Consider the following 15,339-nt stretch of genomic DNA (forward strand, 5'->3'; position numbering starts at 1 on the left):
TTTGCTGCTGACTGCACGCCTCAGACTTCAGTTTGTAGTATTTTCTCATACTTTAACTTGAGCCAATGTTTACTTTAAATTTAAAACACTGTAAAATTACAAAAGGAGCATGTGCTTTCTTCACGCTCCTACAGACGTTTTGTACCCTCTGTGGTACATATTTGTACCTTTATTTAGGGCACATAACTGTACCTTATTCTATTAAAATTGTGTTGATTTCCTACGCCCCGTTTCTTCTTCAGGAATTATATTAGGTTTTTTTTATATGACACAGTTCTGTAAAGAAAGGTTGCAAACATTTATCTCTGCTTCCAGAGAAGGGAATGTAATGTACCTTTAAGGAACAAAACTGGACTTTTAAACACTGTTGTACCTTTAAAGATACATTTACACCGTCTGTACCTTTAGTGACCAACATTGTAACTCTACTGTACCTTTTTTTTCTGAGAGTGTAGGTTAGTGTCTTTGTGTGTGACTATGGGGGACTGAAGTAAAGACACTTTAAGTTTTTATTACAATTAATTTATTACACCCAAAGCATTTTGAAACATGAACACAGCCGTCCACAGCGTTCCCTTCCTCTGCCTTTCATCTGAGAGGGGCTTGGGCCCAGAGAACTCATTGTTTCTGTGTGTAATTTATGTATTGATTTAGCTTATGTAACATATTTAGATGGCGTTTTGTTAATGCAGTGAGAGACTGTGTTAAGTGACAAATGTGTCTGAAGTATATATATATATATATATTAGATGAGTTTTAAATGAGATCACATTAGATGGGTGGGTTAATATATATAAATATGTATATGTATAAAAGCCCTCAGTTGTAATGCGGTCTGACAGCTGTCTGAAAAATCTTTAATGATGTTTGTCCCAAAGTGGTGAGCCATGCCCTCTGTTTATTACAGACTTGAGCCTTTCGCTGGGTGTTAATTTTATAACTTATATATTCTTCTGCTTATTGTGGAAACATTGGGACTTGCTCATACTCATTTCTCTTATTTTCTCTAAATTGTTTATGTATTTATATTAACAAAATACAATGAATTTGCTCAGTGTAAAAATTCACTTCACTTTTCACTTTGAAAAATGGACTTTTGTGATAACAGTGTGATAACGCTGGAGGAGGCGGTGGCTCTGTTGAGCTGTATCTGTTCATTTTGGTCATATCTCTCTCTTGGGCGCTTTATTTCTTATTTGTGTCCAAACCTGGAAAAAGAAGAATTACAGCTTTTCTAAACACCTGATGTTCAACTGAAAACCTGTTATTTTTTTATTACAGCAGTCTATGTGTAATGACAAGTTGCAGGACTTGCTTTTTTTTTTTTAAGTAAAAATATGCTAGTCAGCTAAGACACACATTAAATACACAGAAATATCGTGAACATTTACTTTTGTAAGATGCAGTGTAAATTGTACTGACCCTGAATAAACCTATTATATATATCAGGAGGAATACATAATTAGATTACAGACATAAGTGTGTGCTCTGATGCCATGGTTAACTATTTTATTCTTCAAATATTCCTCATTCCTGAACAGATATGAAGAGAATTAATACACTGTGTATTTTATAAATGATTATAAAAACACACATTGACTTTTAAATGAATTTATATATATTTTTTTAGCATTTTATTAGAGCAGAAATGTAAATTCTGAGTTGGGGACAATAATAAACGTTTCTTTGGGTGATAAAATTAAATTTACTTTTAAAAATTAAAAATATATATTCATTAATATATTCATCTGTAATGTAGTGTTTCTAACTCATAAATTTAATGTTGTAATAAAGTATTTAACCTTAACGCCTTCCCGAGAACACGAGGCGGTTTAGATGTAACACCGAGCCACGTCACTCCAACGGCTCTGAGCCCTTCGCCGAGAGTTCCGTCTTTTACAGATTTTTACGGCTTATTTGAGCAGTTAAATTGTTTAAACGCTGATTTAAATATTAATAATAGGTCTTAAAGCAAATAAGTGTGTATTTTGAATGACAGACCTGTTATTTACACATACGAAGCGGTAACAGCCTTGAGGAGGAACGTTTCTTGGCGGTGCTGTGTTTCCGCCTGGACGCTGTAGTTCGATTCAGAGCAGTGTAAACACTGGAGACATTTAGTGATTAAAGGAATGCTCAGTGTTTAAACTCGTTTTTAAAGTGTATTTGTTGTGAACCGAGGGTTAACGCTGGAGGAGGCGGTGGCTCTGCTTGAGCTGTATCTGGTCATTATGGTCATCTCTTTCTCCTGGGCGCTTTATTTCTTATTCGTGTCCAAACCCGGAGTAGGAAAGAATTACAGTTAAATTCGTTTAATTTACTCTTCCTTAATTCATTTACATTTGTTTCACTTGTTCAACACAATGGAGCCGTAAAGAGTCACAGCACGGACTCAGGGGAGCTTCAGATAAAGGTAAATATGAGTTTTATATTGCTCTGCATACTTTGTTAGCCCTCTTTCCCCCCTGTTCCTCAGCACTCAGGACCCCCACAGAGCAGGTGTGATGTGGTGGTGGATCATTCTCAGCGCTGCAGTGACACTGACGTGGTGGTGGTGTGTTAGTGTGTGTTGTGCTGGTGTAGAGTGGATCAGACACAGCAGTGCTGCTGGAGTTTTTAAACCCTGTGTCCACTCTCTGTCCACTCTGTGAGACACTCCTCCCTCGTTGGTCCACCTTGTAGATGTAGAGTCAGAGACAGTAGCTCATCTGTCGCTGCACAGTGTGTGTCGCTCGTCCTCTAGTCCTTCATCAGTGACACAGGACGCTGTCGGCTGGATGTTTTTGGTCGGTGGACCGTTCTCGGTCCAGACACTGAGGGGTTTAAAAACTCCAGCAGCACTGCTGTGTCTGATCCACTCTACACCAGCACAACACACACTAACACACCACCACCACGTCAGTGTCACTGCAGCGCTGAGAATGATCCACCACCAAAATCAGACATGCCACCAGTAGTGGTAATATTTATTTGTTTGCAATGCATTGTGGGAGTGTCCTATAGTCCTATAGTGTAGGTGTCCTGTACTGTGTGCATGCTATGTAGTGTATGCTTGCTCTTTTTTTGTACTATGTGGACTATGTGTGAGTTTCCTGTAATGGCAGAGTCCTGTCCCAGGTTGGGAGCATCCTGTATTAGCTGTATTATGTTTAGCAGAAGTGCCCTGTATTGTACTTGTCCTTAACAATTTAAAAATGCATTGTGCACTTCTTATCCTGGCAGCTTTTGAAGATGGTTCTGCTGCAGTAGTTTTGGTCTCCAGTGTACAGATCTAAACATGGACTTCTCCAAGTTCCTGGCGGATGATTTTGATGTGAAGGAGTGGGTGAATGGCGCCTTTAAAGTGGCTCAGCAAGATGCCCCTGGCAGAGCAGACGCACACGCGGCGACTCTCGTAATGAAGCTCCAGCTGTTTATTCAAGAGGTGAATAACTCCATTGAAGGTAAATATCGCTTTTCAAGAGGGTAACAACTATGTGAAGCACTTGTCTGCCGCATCATTGTATAAATAACTCATCTCAGGAAGGAAAACAGTATTATCTAGGGCTTGGCAACTGAATTTACTACGTTAAAAAGAGCAATGTCAGATGCCGTGTTTCCCTTTACACTGTGCTTTTTTAACTAGCAGTAGATTGTTTTTTTTACCTTAATATTACAGGATTAAACCCCACAGCAGTGTTCTCCCCCTGTGTAAACAGCCCTGTTCAGAACGCCCGCTTTCAGCACCTGTTCCTTTAAATGATAATGAGCCGCTCGCTGTTCACCCGGACCCCGAGCACACAGCAGTGAGGAGCGAGGAGCAGAAGCTCTGGTTTTTAGCCGTTTTCACTCTGTTCTCTTTCTTCTCTGTTTTTACTCAGTGCTCTTATTTCTCCGCGCTCGTTGTGTCTGTTTTGCTGAGTTTGATCTCGTCTTTGCGCTCTCACATAAACACGGGTCCAGTGCTGTGATTGGACAGACTCAGACGAGGGGGAGGGGTGAATCTAAAGTCTCACGTCACGCCAGAAGTGAAGCAGAATCAGAACGGCTCGTTTTATCCTGTGTTTCCTGACGTAGGCAGCACACAGAAAACTGAGTTTGTGGTTTTGTTTTGCAGCGTGTGGGTTATTGGGCTCGAGGTTCACACAAGAATGAGAACATGCCCCAAACAAGGAAGTTTAATAAATGTCCACTTTTAAAAGCAACCGCAGTACAACCCCTGCACAGTGACATGTAGTTATTCAGATGTGGGCTCGTTCTGAAACGATGTTACTTTTTCTTTATTTAGTTATTCCTCCTCGCTCTGATGCTGGAAAGATCTTTACAAATCTGTTAATATTTCATCACATTGCCCCCTACATTCTTCTGTCTGTCTGTTCAGAAAGCAGCATTCAGGCTCTACAGAACATGCCTCGAGTGTTGAGAGATATAGAAGCTCTAAAGCAAGAGGCTTCATTCCTAAAGGATCAGATGATTATGGTGAAGGAAGACATCAAGAAATTTGAACAGGACACAGTGCAGTCCATGCAGGTAGGTGTATATACCCACACACACACACACACACACACACACACACAAAGTCAAGTCAAGTCAGATTTATTTGTATAGCTCTATTTACAACCGGATGGTGTCACAAAGCATTGGGTATTAAATAAACATCAAGAATCCTCAGGTGAGCAGACAAAGGCAACAGTGGCAGGGAAAACTCACTCAAAGCTAGAGTAAGAACCTCAGGAGGATCCAAGACTCAGAGGGGGCCCTCCTCCTCTGATCAAACACATTGTAAACAATAGAGATTTAATTTAAAACTGCAGATAGAAGCCGTAGTGAAGTCTGTATGGATCATGGAGGTCTGACAGGGGCCACAGATGTGGTCATAATGGAGGCACATACAGGGGTTGGACAATGAAATTGAAACATCTGTCATTTTAGTGAGGTTTCATGGCTAGATTGGAGCAGCCTGGTGGCCAGTCTTTGCACCAGTAAGACCATGTGCATCCAGTGGTTCAAACATTGTGTCCTGAAGGCGGTGCCGTGTATCAGGACGACAATGCACCAATACACACAGCGAGACTGGTGAAAGACTGGTTTGATGAACATGAAAGTGAAGTTGAACATCTCCCATGGCCTGCACAGTCACCAGATCTAAATATTAATGAGACACTTTGGGGTGTTTTGGAGGAGCGAGTCAGGAAACGTTTTCCTCCACCAGCATCACGTAGAGACCTGGCCACTATCCTGCAAGAAGAATGGCTTCAAATCCCTCTGACCACTGTGCAGGACTTGTATATGTCATTCCCAAGACGAACTGACGCTGTATCGGCCGCAAAAGGAGGCCCTACAACATACTGATAAATTACTGTGGTCTAAAACCAGTTTCACTTTCATTGTGGGCCCCCTGAAACACTGGTATCCACCGCTCCACCATCAACAAACCTGAGTGATCGCATGTGAGCAGTGAGACAACAGCACCAGCGTTGCAGTTTTCCACAATTGCTTCTGTCTCTCCAGACTGTCTCTTCCGGACTCTCCCTAGAGAATCTGTCAATGCGAGGCTAGGTTAACCCTAACCTTAACTCAACCTTTAAAATATGTCTTCAACTTAAAATGTAATGATGACTTTGTTGGGAGCAGCATTCACAGTCTGTAGCCCTTATCCAGTTCCGGGCGCCGGTGGGTCCGGAGCCTACCCGGAATCACTGGGCGCAAAGTGGGAACAGACCCTGGAGGGAGCATGTATCAGTCATAACGTGACAAATTCTGATTGTGAATTCTGTCTGAGCGTCATTCAAATCCATCGCGATGAACACACAATATCAGCTAAAGTCTTTATTAACGTGCTGAGGTATTAAAACATTATCACTGTTCTATTTCTGTTTTCTGTCTGTCTCTACAGAGGGCGCTCACTTCTCGCTCGCCCTCTCTCACTCCGACTCTCGCTCACACACACACAAACGTAGGCTAGTGTTGGTCACCAGAGTGAGTCGAGGGGTCGTCGGTTATTTTTGGCCTGGGATTTGGAAAATAGCTACAAACAAAATAACCCAAAACTGCTCATCGATTAATCATTCTCTGGGCTTGGTGCTAATCTTATTTGGTGTGTGTGTGTGTGTGTGTGTTTTAGGTGCTGGTGGAGATTGATAAAGTGAAATCTAGGATGCAGTTAGCCGCTGAAGCTCTACAGGAAGCAGATAAATGGAGCACACTCAGTGCAGATATTGAGGAAACCTTCAAGACACAGGTGTGTGTGTGTGTGTGTGGATATGTGTATGTGTGTGTGAATTTGAGAGTGTTTGTCTGTGTTTGCGTGCATATGTGGAGTGTGTATGTATGCACAGGCCTGTTACCAGTGTGTGTGTGTGTCTGTGTGTGTGTCGTGCTGCAATGATTTATATCAGGAAGCAGATAAATGGAGCACTCTCAGTGCAGATATTGAGGAAACATTCAAGACACAATGTGCGTGTGTGTGTTGTGTAGGATGTGGCTGTGATCAGCAGTAAGTTGGCAGCGATGCAGAGCAGTCTGGCCATGCTGGTGGATACTCCAGACTACAGTGAAAAATGCGTGCAGCTGGAGGCTCTCAAAAATAGACTGGAGGCTCTTGCCAGTCCCCAGATAGTCTCTACCTTCAACACACTCTCTACAGGTAAGACACACCCAGGCATCTCTGTTCCCCTGCCCCTCCTCTAGCTCCTCTTGGGGCACCCCAGCCATTTCATATTCCACTGGGATATATAACTCCTCCAGCATGATTAGGGTCTCCTCCCAGTTGGCGATGCCTGGGATACCTCCAGCAGGAGGCGTCAGGGGGCATCTTTATCAGACCAAGACTGACCCCTCTGGAAGTGAAACAGCAATGGCTCTACTTCAGTCTCCACCCGTGTCACAGAGAGTGAGCCCAGCAACCCCTGGAGAAATCTTATTTTGGCCTCACGTGTCCTCAGTCTTTACCCAGAGCTCCTGGCCGTAGGTGAGGGTGGGGACATAGACTGACTTATACATTGAGAGCTTTGCTTTATGACTCCAGTCCCACTTCACCAAGACGTTCATGTGCAGTGACCGCATCATGGCAAGCGCTGCACCTACTCTACTGTCGATTTTAATGTCCCACGTCTCATCTCATCACTCTCTAACAAAGTTACAAAGCTCTATGCTTGAAATCTTTGTTCGGGAAAATGTAAAACCTTTTGGTCTGAATTAGTTGTGTAGGACATAGATGTGTATCATGCGTCTCTTGGTTAGTTTGTTAGTTTATTGCTTTGACGATCTGATTGCATTCAGCCGCCAGCAGTAGTGAGATCAGATACTGAGGTTGGGTGATTAGTTTAGGATCACGCACACCAATTCAACCCCAAAGTGTTGGTGTGTTGCGGCTCACTCCAGAGGTCACGAGAACATCGTTTTGGTTTGTTTACAACGCTTGTGTACGGAGATTATACACAGTGAATGCACCTTAGAGCAGCTGAAATCACCTTTGGAAATGGTTTCTGCAAACGTTTGGACACAGTTCTCTGGATCCACTCGAGATGGTGTCTGTTAGTCCTTTTCCAATAAAAGAACTCTGTTTCTTGAACCGGTTCCGGACCTTGGCGCTCTCCAGTGGAAGGTTTTCTCTGGCACCAAATGCACCAGTGCTGATTCTGTTGCATAATTTGTGTTTAAATTGAGGTACAATCACCTTTGTATGTACCTTTTAATGACTGTGTAAACATCTTGTTGTCTCTGATTTTGTCTTCAGATCAAGCCAAACTCTTTGTGCAAGTTTTCACGGAAATGGATAGAATGCCTCAACTACTGGCTTACTACTACAAATGCCACAAGGTACGGCTTCCATGTGCCAACACGGGTTCTGATTTCATTGCAGATTTCTGGCTTTTTGGCATTTTTGTTCTTCTTACTTTAAAAGCAAGGTTTAAAACTCCCTCTGGCCTTTCACGCGTGGTGTGAATGTTTGTTAAAGAACGGACCAATAGAAATACTCTGTGTTTACATTATTGTGCTTGTGGGTTCCAGTTGAGTTTAGTTTTGCTTGTTTTTGTGGATGTTCCAGGTTCAGCTGCTGAATGTGTGGGAGGGTGTGTGTCAGTCGGATGCCCCTCTAAAACAGCAGCTCTCTGAGTTCTACGACATTCTCCTTTCGACCTGGCACACACAGCTACAGTGGACCAGCCAGGTACACGCAGACAAAGCGTACAGCTAGAAATCTCATGTATAATTTCAGCGGTGTCACCACGGTGTGTGAATCGGTGTAGTCACATCGCAGGACGTTTTCACACCTGGTAACGATTTGCTCGAGTCTTAATCAGTAAGTAGTTCGTAATCTTGGAGTGTTTTGCTCTCGGTTTGGTTTGTTTTCCCCACAAGGAAAAATCAGAGAGCACCAAAACATGGCACCGCAAACCATGTGAGAATATTCTCACTGCTGATTGGTCAGACCTGACTGTGGCGGGAGAAAAACAGTAAACACAGGAAGAATGTACTGTGTTCTCGACTTGTGCACGTTTCTGTTCTGTTTCTCTGGTTGGAGGAGCCATTCAGCTCAGACCTGCGGCGTACACCTGAGAGTGGGATCGGATGTCGGATGAACCTCACCAGAGTTCAACTGGATCAGACCCAGCAGTGCTACTCGAGTTTTAAAGACCCTGGGAACCCATTTTGAAATTTTGTGGTTTTTTTGTATAATTCTAAACTTGGGTGTTACGTGAAATGTTCAGCAAAGTTATAATAAAAAACACAAGGAGAAATATGATCATCTCTACTCAAAAACGACCAAAATATGCTCCTCAGAGCTTTCTGAGAACGCGGTGTCCATTAAACTAATGACCGTGCGTGACTCTCGGCTCTCTATCACTGGAGAACAGAATGTTGTTTACATCACCGTGCCAAAGCAGCCTCGAGACAGAGCAGTCATGGGGTTTTTTACTCTGAACTGTCATTATTTATGTCTTTTACTCCCTCCCCGTAGCTTGGTGAATAGATGGATAGCAAGCTCACGCACTAATGACTCCTAAGCTTTAGCTCACCAGACTCTTCGACTTAGAGAGGAGGCGAGGCTGTGGTAGCCTTGTGATTGGTCAGGGTAATGGTGACATAAGCATTACCCACTTTTAGGACTGCCCATTCTACATTGAGAGGAGAGCAGTACCGGTCATATTTGAGGAGAGATTTATCGTATTTCTATTTTGTGTTTTTATTTATTTATTATTTTTACTTTTTTTTTACTTAAACTTTCACGACACCCAAGTGTAGAATTATAAAAAAAAACCCACAAAATTTCAAAATGGGATCCCAGGGGCTATAAATCTCAGTGTCAGTCTGTTTTAACATTAGCTGTAACCCAGGTGCTGCAGAGAAACCATTCAGCGCTGCTCTTTTCTGCTAAAGTCTCGAGAACACAATGCATTTTCTCAGAAATTATAAATAATACATTTATAAACATCTGAAATGACAGTTCTTCACATTCCATAACATTGTATATCAGTGTTTACCAGGTAGTTTCCACTGGAATTTAATTGAAACACTGTAGATCGTGCAAACCTGTGGCTTCTTATTGAACAGAACACAATGAACTGACACATCACCTTCAAAGTGGGATTGTTACAAGTGATATGTGTTATATATCTTATTCAGACTCTCTGTGGTCTATTTCACCAGTAGTTCCCAAAGTGCTGCCCAACCCCAGCCATGCAGGAGGGTACAGCTAGGCAAATGAAATACCACTCCGGGACATCTCCAGACCCAATAATGCTGAGTTTCTGTGTGAAAGAGGCACTGGTTTTCCAGGGCTACATCAGCAGCTGACACTGTGCTTTAACTCTTTAAGATCTAGTCAGAGAAGTGTTCACTCAGGGTTTGGAGATGTCCCGGAGTGTTCTTTCACACATGCGCAGCACACAGTGGGAGAACTTCGGCATCAGACGCATTCTTTAGGGGTGGAGCAGCCCCACGTTTAGGAGAAACTACAGATCATTTCCCGCATGTGTGACTCTGACTTTACCCAGAGTTTTTACTAGGGAGCTACCAGGATAAATACGAATGTGGCAGGTGGTCACCTTCACACGTGCAGCACCTCCGGGTAAACTCTGTAACATTTCTGGATTACTGTGCATGTGTGAAAGGGGCATATGACATGGGCATAAATGATGGACTAGTATTCGCACTGTATTGGATTCCCTTTGGATTAATGCTTTCCTTTGTGCATGTGTGTGTGGGAAGGTCTTTAAGAACCCCTACGAGGTGGTGACAGTACTGATGATCCAGACCCTGAGTGCCATGGTTCCATCCATCCCAGAAAGCATCGCAGCGGCTCTGGGTCATTGCCCCACAGAGAGTCGCCTAGATGTCCTTCTGGAGCTCCACCAGACGGCGGCCAACTTCAGCCGCAGCCTGGAAACTGCAATGCAGTCTCACCTCGGTACGTGTGTCAGACTGGATGATGGTATCTTATAAAGCAGGCATGCACAACTCCAGTCCTGGAGGGCCGGTATCCAGCAAAGTTAGGTGATTGCTTTGCTCACATACACCTGATTCAACTCATCTGTTAATTGCCAGGTTTAAGAGGTGTGTTTCAGCAGAGCAATCACCAAACTTTGCTGGATACCGGCCCTCCAGGACTGGAGTTGCGCACCCGTGTTATAAAGGATAACTACACTGGATGCAAATTTAAGATAGAAGTCTATAATTTATAGGAACGCGTGCAGTAAGTAACTTTTTTAACTTTGTCTGTAGGTGAGTGTAACCTGTCGAAGGTGTCTGAGCTGGTGTCAAGTGTCTATTCACCGTATAAGAGCTATCAGATGCAGTATGGGGATCTTGAGGAGACAAACCTGCTCATTCAACTCAGTGCTGTACCACTGGTGAATACACACACACACACACATCCACATCCTTTGAAGTTCAAATGGTGCAGTGTCAACATAAACTGTGGGAGCACATGAACAATTCCTGGATTAGGAACTCCGACCTTGTGTCTAGTCATTCACTGTCTATTTTATCAGCTCCACTGACTACACACGAGCACTTTGCAATTATACAATTACAGGCTGCAGTCCACCTGTTGCTCTACATACATTCTTATCCTCATTTCAGTCTGTTCCTCAGCGCTCATGGCCCCCACAGAGCAGGTGTGATGTGGTGGTGGATCATTCTCAGCGCTGCAGTGACACTGACGTGGTGGTGGTGTGTTAGTGTGTGTTGTGCTGGTGTAGAGTGGATCAGACACAGCAGTGCTGCTGGAGTTTTTAAACCCCTCAGTGTCTGGACTGAGAACAGTCCACCGACCAAAAACATCCAGCCGACGGCGTCCTGTGTCACTGATGAAGGACTAGAGGACGGGCGACACACACTGTGCAGCGACAGATGAGCTACTGTCTCTCACTAGTGAACCAGTGTTCAGTGATCCTTCGTTGTATACCTTTGTCGCTGCTATTTTTCTGTCCATGCTCCAGACTGGAAGCTGGGCTTATTAGCTTACTGACTGACTGACACTTTATGTTGAAATGCGCATGCACTCTAGGAACTGTTAATTCAGACGTATTTCACAGAGAGAACTTAAGGTGGTGCCACTACACCACTACGCCGTCTTATTGCAGCCATATTTCACATTCCAGTTCTGGAACTAAGTTTGAAACGATTCGGTGGTGGCCAGAGGTCCTCTTTTTTTTCTGGACTATACCCTAAATAATAAGTGTTCAAGGGGTCAGAGAGTTGAGAGCTGAATTGGGACACACTCGCGTCGCTTCAGCGCTGTAGGTCCACCGTCCACCGCGGTGCAGCTCAGTGTTTTACTGGAGCCTCCAACAGAAACGTGCTGAACGTTGTTGAGGTGATATTCATCATAGTCTCTTCTTTATGTTTGGAGAATGTTTCTGTGACACAGCCTTTTGTTTTTCACTCTATATTTAACAAAGAGAAAGTCATCTTGTGTGTCCCTGTAACGACACAAATACACAGACACACCTCATTATTAAAGAACACCATAGCGAGGTGTTACTCAAAATAAATATGTTATCAGTCGGACCCTTATAGAAATGTAAGTCAGTAATAAACACCTAGTTCCCAGTGATGCCCTGTTCCTTTATCAACTGTAGGTTATTTTGTTGATAAAATGTTAAGGTGTCTGGTTTTAGAAATGTTCAAAAACAATAAGTAAGAAACTAATTTTATAGTTTATTATTTGTTATTATTGTAAACAAAGACATTAATATGAAGCACCACATCTTCTCCAGACCTTCCAATGACAAGGGGATGTATTTTGGGCTTTTCCTGTTTTTGAATGCCACAAACACCTCTGTGACAACGGCTATACGGCTGATGGCAGTCCGGCTGAAATAGGTTCTCTTTGCTCTTGTTTACCAACAACAAAGTGTCACCTAAAACATAATCCAGCACATAAAGGTTTGTTAACAACCCTTTGCTATTAATTTTAGTATTTCATGTATTTGTTTGGTTCTTGAAACCTTGTCTGAACCCCTAGCAAAAATTCATGTAGCTTTTTAATTATACCTCAAAATGTCTTGCGGGTTTTAAACAAGGCAAGTTTATTTATAGAGCACCTTTAATACACAATTGCAATTCGAAGTGCTTTACAGAACAGAAGAATTACAGCAGGAGAATTAAAAATGTAAAAGATAATAAAAGCAATGAAAAAGCTATTAAAATAGAATTAAAACAAGCTGTAATAAGATAATAAAAAATAAAACAATTAAAAAGCTATTCAAGTAGAATTAAAACAAATTAAAATATAAAAGGCAAATAAAACAGTTCAATAAAAGAAAATGCATTTATTAAAATAGTACCTAAAATTTACATTTATTACATTTATTAAAATAGTACCTTAAGTAAAAGAAATAGATCTACATTGATATTTAATACATCTCTAATTTATTCTCAGTGCAGTGCTACTGAAAGGCACAGAAGAACAGGAAGGTCTTTAATCTAGATTTGAAGATTGGAATATTTGGGGCAAATCTGATGTCTTCTGAGAGTCTGTTCCAGGAGCAGGCAGCAGAGTGACTGAGAATTTTTCTTTTAAATAAATTGTCTGTATAAAAATGCTGTATAGCAGTGGCATAACATTTGCTCTTCTGTAATAAAAAGCTTAGAGAGAGAAAGTTTGGCTAGGGTTTCTAGGTCACCTTTATTTCTATAGCACAGTCGGTCAACGTGTTGTACAATAAAAAACAATCTCAAAAAACTCAACAAAGAAGGAAATCGAACATATAAAACAAATAAATAAAAAAAAAAACTAAAAAATTAACAAAAAATAAAAGAGCCACTTGTGGCAAAACAAAATAAAATGTAGAATCAAATAAACAAATTAAGATAAAACTAACACAAAACAGACGAAAACCTGGTCTTTTAAACAAGCTCAGACCCTTGGGTGAATAAGTAAGTTTATAAGTCAGACTTAAATATATCTATTTTGGGTGCTTCTTTTACAATAATTACAAGAGTGTCCCAGATTTTTCTATACAGTTTAAAAAAAAAATTAATATTGCGTTTGGACTTGCTTTGATCACAACATCCACTGATAAGTCATGTGTTATTGGAGAAACAGTACTAAAGCCTTCAGTATAAAACATGACTTTTTAGGTCTGAAGTGATTTTTGTAAGAATTTGAAGAACAGGCTGATTTCTGAATTCTGAGAATAAAAAGTGGGCTTCATTCACTTAGCAACTTGGACTCTAACGCACACAAGCATCTCAAACTGAAAGCTGCAGCTGAACTGAAGTGAACATCGTGGACTCCAACACACTCATCCAGACTCGCACATGCTTCAGAAACTCAGCGTATGTTATTACCGGGGGTGTGGCGTGGGTGCACTGTCGGTCCGTGTGAACCTCATATCCGTGGGTTGAATAAGGGGTTTTCGGCACTGTGCAGTTCAGCACGACAGTGCACACTGACACATGCTGACAATACTCTGAGAGACTGGTGCTGGAGGAACAGAAATGTTTGTAAACAAGTGAAATAAGACGGTTCTACACTTTTCAGAAGCACAGCTGGTGCTAACAGGCACTTGTGGTTTAGCACACACCACAGCAGATGATTCCAGTGAAACTGAGGCTCAAATCACACACATTTAGAGATGAAGCCTCATAACTGTGAGCACAAAGTATTTTGTCTATTTTCAGCTTCATTCTCTCTGTTTTAACCCAAACTCAAACAAAGCTGGCTCTTTAAACCTTTTGCGGCTCAAACATGAACTTATTCTGCAAGAGACATTTTTTTTACAGTTGAGTTAAAAGTACAATCTCTCCCTTTATTTACATCCACGGGTTTTTCCGGGGGGTTCGTTGCCTGACGTGGTTTTTCTCACATGAAATTATTTTCTCTGCTCGTGAATTTTTAATGGGCTTTGATGCCATAGATCAGGCTGCTTCTCTTAAATATAAACTCCCAAGGGTGGAATTTTCCCGCCTGGGTATGCTCCGGACCCACCGCGTCCCTGAACTGTATAAGAGTTTAAAGGCAGTGAACGAATGAACGTGAGAAACTGAAAACGTTCAAGCTTTCCCACTGTTACAAGCACTGTTCTAAGCCGTCTAATGGATTAAGTGCAGTATGATTATAGTTTAACACTTGGGGATGTTCATTTACCGCGGCACGGTGGCTTTGGGGTGAGCACGCTCTCCTCTCAGCGCTGGAACCTTGGGTTCAAGTCCCATCTGGGTGGAGTTTCCATGTTCTCCCTGTGTCTGCGTGGGTTTCCTCCGGGGGCTCCCCCGGTTTCCTCCCACAGTCCAAAAAAAAAAAAAAAACATGGCAGGGTAGGTGAATTGGCTTCTCTAATAACTGTCCTGGTGTGTGCCCAGATATGGATTGGCACTCTGTCCTGGGTGAAATCCTAGTGCCCGATGCAGTCCTCCAGGTGGACGGTCGTTCCTGGTCGAGAGTATGCTGTGTGCGTTTGGCTGCCGCTTCTCACCAGTGTGTGTGTGTGTACTGAGCGTTCTGAGCAGTGTGGATTGTAGAGTCCTTGGGTGTTTAGAAAAGCGCTATTAAAGTGTAACGATAGATAGATTTATTTATTATTTTAAACTCTTAATCCATCTTTTCCTCTTTCTGCCTTTTTTAATCGCTTGAGGTGGTAATGCCCTAAGAATGTTTTCATCACACAAGACAAAGATATCATTACTTTTATGTGGTAAGAAGGTTATTGTTCCAGTGAAGTCTTTCCTTGTGAATCTGAGTAATGTTTAATAGTAACATTTGGTGTATTCAGTCTATATTTTTAGAAGGATGTCCTTTGCTACAGCGTGACAGAATGTTAATATCGCTATAAATATCGAGATCGATCAATATCGCCCCGCACTATTCAGAATCATCTAATGCTCCACTGAGCTGTAACAGAGAGA

At 42.1% G+C, this 15,339-nt stretch overlaps 1 protein-coding gene across 1 annotated transcript in view; it reads left to right on the forward strand.

The window, feature by feature from the left end:
• The first annotated feature begins 1,847 nt into the window (after positions 1 to 1,847).
• Positions 1,848 to 15,339, forward strand: part of cog7 (component of oligomeric golgi complex 7) — a 29,374-nt gene continuing 15,882 nt past the window's right edge. The window contains exons 1-9 of the mRNA XM_066684012.1: positions 1,848 to 2,413; positions 3,223 to 3,443; positions 4,361 to 4,509; positions 6,104 to 6,220; positions 6,457 to 6,625; positions 7,718 to 7,800; positions 8,030 to 8,152; positions 10,195 to 10,393; positions 10,708 to 10,835. Of these exons, the coding sequence (XP_066540109.1) occupies positions 3,278 to 3,443; positions 4,361 to 4,509; positions 6,104 to 6,220; positions 6,457 to 6,625; positions 7,718 to 7,800; positions 8,030 to 8,152; positions 10,195 to 10,393; positions 10,708 to 10,835 (1,134 nt within the window). The 5' untranslated portion in view covers positions 1,848 to 2,413; positions 3,223 to 3,277. The remainder of the gene's footprint in view (positions 2,414 to 3,222; positions 3,444 to 4,360; positions 4,510 to 6,103; positions 6,221 to 6,456; positions 6,626 to 7,717; positions 7,801 to 8,029; positions 8,153 to 10,194; positions 10,394 to 10,707; positions 10,836 to 15,339) is intronic.

This window comes from Hoplias malabaricus, chromosome 10 (genome assembly GCF_029633855.1).
Source record: "Hoplias malabaricus isolate fHopMal1 chromosome 10, fHopMal1.hap1, whole genome shotgun sequence".
NCBI lineage: Eukaryota > Metazoa > Chordata > Actinopteri > Characiformes > Erythrinidae > Hoplias > Hoplias malabaricus.